We start from the raw sequence: 8,540 nt of genomic DNA on the forward strand, positions 1-8,540 counted from the left end.
TCTCATTTCCTCTGCATCTCCGTGGTGATGAAGCATGAAGCACTTGGAGGGCATCGCCACTTCAAAGACACTGAGAAGCTTTTTCACGGCAGATGAAAGGTTTTTGTGAATCCCCATCCAGCAACAGTCGGACTATTGCAGCATCTAAACAGCACAAGGTGTTAGTTGGAGGATGATGTCTATTTTCTCTCTTTCTGTGCTTTCTTAATCTCTGTTTTCTTTCTTTTCTTTCTCTATGGCCTGTGACTGATCTAAGACTATAATCAAACATCTTTTCAGATCTGGAATATTCTTCAATGAACTCCCACTGTGTGCCTTTTCAGTGATGTAATGGCTAAAATTAGGAGCGGTGCGTTGATTTAATATTGAACGAAGCACAATGAAAGCACAGAGTTTAAAGAAAGTGTGGCCAAAATTTTGCTGCTGGTCATGATGAAGATTAAATGGCAAAAATGAAAAAATTAAAACATAAAAACGTAAATAAATAAAAGTTATTCTGATTTATTTTAATGATGATAATGATGGGGATTGTTTATAAAGGACTGCCTGGTCGCCAGCTGTATGAGGTAATGGTCTGTTAGTAGTTTATGCTGATAATTACCAGAGGCCAGTGAAATTGCTTTGACCCTCATTGACCTCAGACTTTCATTAAATGGAGGTCCTCATAGTTAGTGACAGTTCACATACACCATGTACACTGCAAAAATGATTTTCTTAATCAGTATTTTTGTCTTGCTTCCCAGTCTTATATCAAGAAACATTTACTTGAGAAGCAAAATGACTTAAGAATTTTCTAAAAAATTAATCAAAATTAATTAACGTTATGAATAAGAAATACAATATCTGCCAATGGGGTAAGAAAAATAAAACTTGTTTTGTTTTTACACTATTGGCAGATATATTTATTGTTTAAACTCCCCTAATTTTGACACATTTTATAGAAAACAAGACTTGATATCACAAGTAATTTTGCTTTTAATCTTAATTCATCTTGTTTTAAGAATGTTTTGATATTTTACTGGAAAACAAGACAAAACACTGAGGAAGAAAGTAATTCTTCCAGTGTATTTCAAGATAACGAATAAGAAAAGTTTATTCATCCATAAAAGTTAGAACAGTCTAATTTGCAATTTTATTGTTAATCATTATCGATTTTTTAATTCAATCCAGTAAGACTATAAACATGCAAAGATTTGACATTTGCTTTGATTATGTCTAAATGTGTTCTCCAGCTCCTGTGTGGTCCATTAGCACACAGCTAGTTGGAAACCAGCATATCAAACACAAGCCGCAAAGCAGTTTGCCACGTATATGTAATCCTCACTTCCTCTGCACCGCTAGCATGTGGTGAAGCGCCAACTATGTCACGCTGAGTACGTCTCTGAGCAATGAGGCAGAGCCGCAGAGGAACACATGTGCTTACAGGCTTTATGGAGCCTGCTGAACGAAACGGCGGCTAAATATTACAAATTTATCAGACGAGGAATCCATTTAGAGAAATCATAAACAAAAGCCATCAGCACAAAGGCCGTCAGCTGGCGTCGAATTTGGATTACATCATTAGCGTGATGCACGCTGCCCTTCCTGTAAACACTTCCCCGCAAAACCCAACTCTGACGGGAGGGTCGCTAGACAACATTAGCCTAATGAAAAAACGCTGCTAATGCACATTGTTGCAGCTGCGCTTCTGCACACTTATAAAAGCCCCTGTTCCCACAGCCATATGGTATTTGTCATTAAAGGCTCCTTTGAGGAAAACCACTAAAATTAGACGAGAGGGAGAGAGGGAGCGAGAAAAAAAAAACACAAGTTGCATCTTTGATACCACCCCTCCTGACTGGATGATACAGTAACCATATGGCGTGGAGCTGCGCGAGAGCGAGCGAGCAAGTCAGGGAAGTGTCCCTGTATGCTTCTCTGCATCCGTCAGCGACCGGAGCAACCTCTAATTGGACCAATTTCTGTGCGACAGAGCCGGCCAGGACAAGCAGTGGACAAGATGAAATGCCTCCGAACGGCGTGTCACGAAAACAGACGGACTCCTTTCCATCATCGTCTAATGGAGTAAACAACACAGATTTTATCCATCTCCACTGGTCGCTTATTTCATTATTATGGAAAGGAAGACGGAAGAAAGCAAAGCACGAGAGAAAGATGGGAAACGGGGAGGGGGGTGAAGGTTAGACAAAGAGGGAGGGAACGGGTAGGTTGGAGCGCCGTGCATAATAGCTGTCACTTACAAGCAGATGAAAACGAATGGCTAACGATTGAGGGTGGATGGATACAGCAGTCACCATATGCTCATGAGAATTGAATCTCTATCAAGCGCTGATGTCTATTTGCAACATATGTCATAAATTAACAAATTATACATTCGCTTTGCAGGCTACAATCATTTTAATCTCGAACACGATAATGTGATAAAAAAGTATGGTGTGTGTAACTCAAATACTTCCCATGGTCGAAAGAATAATATGCAGAGTGTTTATTTGAATGGTTCGTGTTAAGTGCTCCAACATAAACAGGCCCTGAGACACATTTAACTGTAATGAAATAAGGGCCGCAGTGACAAATGGGCGGCAGAGAGGGCAAAGGTTGATATTCTCCCAGACAACAGATCGTCTTACTGTGGTAATGGTTTCAGATGTGCCCTGCCCTCCAAAATTCGGCGTGTGAGAAAAGTGAATGAATAAATAGACACAGTGTGTAGTGGGACGGGCCCATATGGTGCTGTTATACTGATTAATGTAGGTTCACATCATGAGATATTAAAAAATAGGTTCCAGTGATCAAGAAACCTGATGCCTCTTTGCTCATGAGGAAACCACGTATCCACTTTGGCCATTTAAAAGCGAGAGATGAAAAAAATGGCTGAGAGAAATATGTACATCTGTGCCTTAGTTGTTTAAATGTTTTCCAGATTGCTTGTGCAATACCTTCAAAAAGGGGATGACAAAAGGTCGGAGTGGGAAGTTGGTCGCTTCTTGCAGTTTGGAGTGGAATTCCTCAATGGTTAGAGTGGAGTTCTGCAGGGAGAGAGGAAGGGGGTGCACGCATGAATACATGTGGAAAACATTATGTGATAATATTACTTATTGGAGGCAAAACTATATCCTGCTGGAGATTGAATGATTTGAAGACAGTAATGGGAGGCATATGGATGGCTGTGGTGAAAGGCCTCATAAGGGGAAGTTTGATCTGGAGGCTTTTACATGTGCATGAGCCGACCGCATCTTCATTGCATCAACAAGCACACACACAAACACGTATGCAAACAAAACTACAGATGCAGTATCACACTTCGCAGCTTGCTCTGCGAGATAAAACATGGCATAAACATCGTAATGCACGCAGAAGTTATGCGGCTTTAAAAAAAAGTGTCATTCCCTACCGAACTGAAATATATCTCACCCCTGTTAAACTCGGCAATGTAAAAAAAAAGAGAAATTACTCATTTCAATCTTTCCTGCTCTCTGCTCTATCATCTTTTAACAGACTGATAGGACTGATAGAACACTATTTTCAATTTTCTACATGTTTTTTTCCAAGAGAGCTAGCGGAAGGAAAGATGGGAAAGAGAGCGGGAAGTCGTACATTTGAGAAAAATACACAGCTTTTTTTCTCCCCTCATTTCCCAGACCTGAATTTTGTTACATTAGGCTTACATCTGTTCGGCCAGATTGCAGCAGCCTGTTTTGACAGCCAGAAAGCCTCCTGAGCTTTTCTCCAGCATCGGCGGCGCTAATTAAGTGTGTCACTCTTTTCAATAAGGCAGAGTGGGGAGCGAATTAAAAAGAGCCACGGAAGCCAAGGGGACACAAGGAAGCCTCTGCATGTAGACACAGCAAAAAATAAACAAATGCCCGCTGAAAAAAAAGAGCTTTCCTTTGGAATGGCTAATTAAAGCAGCCTTCCTCTAGTACAGGCTGCTATTTCACCATTGTTTATTCCATAACTACATATTAACGAAAATAACGCTGTGGTATAGCTTATGGTGCACATCTTGTCAAGTGGATTGTTTTTTTTCTTTCTTCAGTTATGTTGCTATACTTAGCTACAGATGTGTTCTATTTGATTTATTGTTGTTGGAGAAACCTTTATTTTCTATGATGGAAGCCAAACAAGATTTGGTGGCAAAACCTTTTTGGTGGCAAGAAAGCAAAACAAATCAATTTCTACTGTCTGTAAACTTTTCAGGAGACACAATAATTACTAGTATCCTGTCAGAGACAACGTTTTTTTCTTAAAGACTATGAGTCAGAATATACACTTTACGCTATGTTAGAAAATCCTTTCCCATTAAAGTCGTGAAGAAATGGAAGTAGTGACAGATGTTTTCTTCCACATTGCGACGTACATTCGAGTGAAACAGATTATCAAAAAGAATAAAATGTACTCTAGGGTGGGGACTTGGTTCAATTCATTGGTTGTTGATTGGAATTTAAGATTTCAGAGTAGGGCTGGGCAATATGAATAAAAAAATTATCACATTTTTTTTTTCATACCAGTCGATATCGATAATTATCATGATAAATTTAAAATCTTTATTTATTTCAAGTTTAAAAGCAGATTTTTGCTTTTAAAGGGGTCATCGGATGCCCATTTTCCACAAGTTGATATGATTCTTTAGGGTCTTAATGAAAAGTCTATAACATACTTTGGTTAAAATTTCTCAATGGTAGTGTAAAACAACACCCTTTTTACCCTGTCAAAAACAGCTCTGTTTACAGCAAGCTGTTATGTTGCATGTTGCTTTAAATGCTAATGATCTCTGCTCACCCCGCCCCTCTCTTCTGTGGGGTGATGAGCTGCGCTCAGAGAGACTGTTTACTTTAGCCGTATTTAGCCGCGAAACTTGCTAACTAGTACGTTATTAGGAAAGGCGATTGCAAAGATTCATAAAAAAACCCTTATACTCACTTCTGCTGTAAGTGAAGCTGGATCACGAATGATTTGCGGGAACATAATCATAGATAAACAGTCCGTGTGGCATGGTTCAAATGAATAGCGCTGTTTCATTCCACTTTTGCCGCATAAACATTATATTGAACATTTATCGAACTCTTGTTATCGTTTTGTCGAAGAAAATTAAATTGCAATAATTATTGCTTTATCACCCAGCCCTATTTCAGAGACAGGTGAATGCAAACTTGCAAGGGTGGGGTTTAAGCTGTCTAAATGATAAGAGAAGTCCTGCATATGTCACCAGAAAGAAGCCTATCATTTCAAACAAAGATTAAGTTTTGACAAAAAATAAAAACAAGTAAGTGCCACACAGTTTGTGACTGCAGACTTACCACAAGCCCCAACACCAGGGTACGCACTCGTTCTCCGATCTCAGGTGAGATGTCATTGCCGAACTGCTGTAGTGTCGTGAGAAAACGTTTGAGCTTGCTGAGCTGTCTTGCACCACAGGCCGGCGGCAGCTGTTGATTGGCCAGCGAGGACGAAGATGATGATGAAGGCCCATTGCTGAAACCATTGGGTGGAGATGGCGCTCCATTCAGTGCAGTGGGAGAGTGACTGGTGCCATTCGTTACTGGAAAACAGAAAGTTTATTATTTCTACATGCCACAAAGAGAACTGTGGCATTTATTTTTAACCCAAGCATTATGGAATGATCTAAACCCAAAAGATTCATATTAAACATTGCCAGGAACATTCCTTAAAAAGAAGCAGCAAGCAATCCTTTGTCAAAAATGACACTGGCATATGAATGCCTGTGACTGACGGTGCTTGAATGAGGCTCTTGTGACAGTGGAACATTTGTTTTGAATCAGCCACGGCAGCTTTGAGAAGGAAGCCGTGTGTTCTTGCTTCCATACATCAGACATATTAAGTCCAGAGGAGGAGAATACATGTGGTCGAGTGCCCCCCGTGCCACGATGAGAAACATACGCGGTGGAGGGATGCATCTTGGAATCAACGTCTCTCTAATGAGATTAGGCTGCGTGATAGCCTCGTTTGCCTGGCCTCCCTCCAACAGAACAGAAACGAGATACTTGAGCTGCATCTGGTAACAATTACATGGAGGGGAAATCAAAGCGCTTGCTTTGTTAAACCTTCAGAATGTATAATTAGAGTCTGCCTTTAAAAAGGCTCCGGATTGCTTCAGACCTGGCTTGCTTTTTGTCTCTTTTTTCATAAGCGTTAATTGCAGAGTCCAACTGATCTGTTTTTAGGGATGTAACATCAGAGAGAGGAATGTGTTACTGCTGTTGACAGCACACCACTGCTCAATTACACTGACATGGTGCTGGGAAGCTGCGACACGGACCGCTTTCATAGCGAGCCGCTCTAGCGCTCCCCTGAGCTGGCATGTATGATGCTCTTTGTGGCATCAGCCAGCGGGCAGAAGCAAAAATCTGCAGGTCAGAAGACAAGGGGAAATCCTGTCGACTGTAATGAGGGGAATGCAAAACTACATATTCTTTAAAATCATCAAAGTTGACGGATTATCTGAATGACTAGTCAACCAGTTGGCCTTAAACACTTGTATAATTTTACCACTTTACTTTAAATTTTTTTTATTGTTCTGTGTTTTGATTTCTTTTGTTTCTGTATTTGTTTTGCATTGAAATTTTCTGATCTGTTCTGTCATTCTTTGTCTTTGTAAGCATTAGAAATAAGCTATTATTATTAGTAGTAGTAATAATTAGGATGATTTATGATGCCTTTCCTCTATCTCTAACATTTAATGATTGCCGTATTTCAGTTATGAAGCAACTGTTACCCTGCACCAATTGACCATGGTAAAATGAGAGAATAATGAATGTATGAGTAAAGAAAATGAAACAAAACAAAGCAAAATATAGTACGTTTTCTACGGCTAATCAAAAGAAAAAAGTATTAAATAATTTTGGACATAATTATTAATAATCACCCATTTTACAGAACTAGTGTTTAAAGAATAACATTTGACATACAATACATCACATCCAGTTTAGCAGTCGTTTAGCCATGAAAATTCTAATATTTTAATGCAGTTGACCGTGCAGTTGGACTTGAACTTGAAAAATGGTGTACTGACATCTTTGCACATTTGAAACAAGATACTGTTTGAACTGAGGTGCTACAGTGATCTGTCACGACACATTAAAGAGCCATAAAATGGTATTTATTGTTTGAATTTCTTACAGAATGACTCAATTTGAAAGCTGAGACTTTGCTTTATACCAAAAGTAACCTGTGCTGTCTTGTCTGTCAATCGAAGCTCAAATTGGATCCGAAAATTTGACTCCACACAGCTTCCGTACTACTCTCTACTGGATGCAAACACAACTGATTTAATATTTGAAGCACATTTCCTTCAAACCAACTAACTAGACAACAATACTGACACATCAAGAACTGTAAAAAGCCGGAAGATGGATTGGAATTCCAAATTTTGGCGTGAAAGTCCACATTTTCAGCATGACACAAATACATATCACAATTTTTAAATGAAACAATGCATCTCTATAAACTCACTTTTTAATTAACCAATATGTAAAAATCTGTACTGCAATGACCTGGCTAGGCTGACTTGGTTAAAATAGTTTAGATGCTGGAAATTTATTTAGATATCCACACTTTTCAAGGAACAACAAAAACAGAACTGGACTCATTTTAAGAAAGGAATTTAAGGTATTTTAGGACTATTTGATACTTTCATGGCATTCATATGCATTGGTCTTCTGTTGAGGTGTCCATGTATTGGCTGAGTACAGTGTGTGCTAGTACTCACATGCAGTGGGGGTGAAGGAGCTGGTCCTGGGAGCTCCCTGTGTGGTGGGGGGAGGAGGCATGGTGGGCGGAGTTAACCTAGACTGTGTTTTCACATCAGCAGGTGAGTCAGGCATGGTGGAGCGCTTCTCAGTGCGATCTGCAGAAAAAAAAGTGGAACAGTTCTTGTGAGACCTCAGTGATATCCCAACAGCTGCCTCTCCACAGCACCTGAGCTCCTGTAAGATATACACACACCGCTACATACACGGTACACGCCTTTAGAGAGTTCATAGATAGTAACACCAGTCAAATTCCAGCTGTCATCCCCATTTCCCTAATGATCAAAGACACCGGCAATACTCTCATTAAAATGTTTCAGAAATCTGGAGGAGCCCCACAGAGGTCTTCAGCATCTACAACAGACATGTAATGTCTAAAGTACCCCGTTTCTCCAGATTAAAAAGTTAGTCGACCCATTTTACACTTGATTATGGTTAAGAATAATAGAAATATGTTGACTTTTAATGTACGTTTTATTGCACAACCCTCTACGGACACCTTGGCAATTGAATCGCCATTGGCTAGTAAATTTTGTTTACTCGCCAGAAAAATGGGGAAAAACTAACAATAATACAGATAAGATAATTTGTCAGTTTACTTTATTTTGCTATCCTCACTTACATAAGTTAACTATAGTGTCCTGCACCCACTAGTAAAAAAAATATAAAAAAATGATATCTGGTCTCTGAATAATTTTTGGTTTGACTGTATATCCTTCGGTTATTTTCACACTTAATTATGCCCATTAAAATGTATTTTACAAGTTTTTGTTA

The 8,540-nt window shown here is 39.4% G+C and overlaps 1 protein-coding gene across 5 annotated transcripts in view; it reads right to left on the reverse strand.

The window, feature by feature from the left end:
• Positions 1-8,540, reverse strand: part of runx1t1 (RUNX1 partner transcriptional co-repressor 1) — a 68,266-nt gene that overhangs the window by 14,549 nt on the left and 45,177 nt on the right. For all 5 annotated transcript variants that reach the window (XM_016504285.1, XM_016504283.1, XM_016504282.1 and 2 more), the window contains 3 exons: positions 7,727-7,864; positions 5,298-5,539; positions 2,937-3,026 (listed from right to left, as the gene is read on the reverse strand). In XM_016504285.1, coding sequence (XP_016359771.1) covers positions 2,937-3,026; positions 5,298-5,539; positions 7,727-7,864 — 470 coding nt within the window. The remainder of the gene's footprint in view (positions 1-2,936; positions 3,027-5,297; positions 5,540-7,726; positions 7,865-8,540) is intronic.

Source organism: Sinocyclocheilus anshuiensis, unplaced genomic scaffold, assembly GCF_001515605.1.
Source record: "Sinocyclocheilus anshuiensis isolate Anshui unplaced genomic scaffold, SAMN03320099.WGS_v1.1 scaffold54, whole genome shotgun sequence".
NCBI lineage: Eukaryota > Metazoa > Chordata > Actinopteri > Cypriniformes > Cyprinidae > Sinocyclocheilus > Sinocyclocheilus anshuiensis.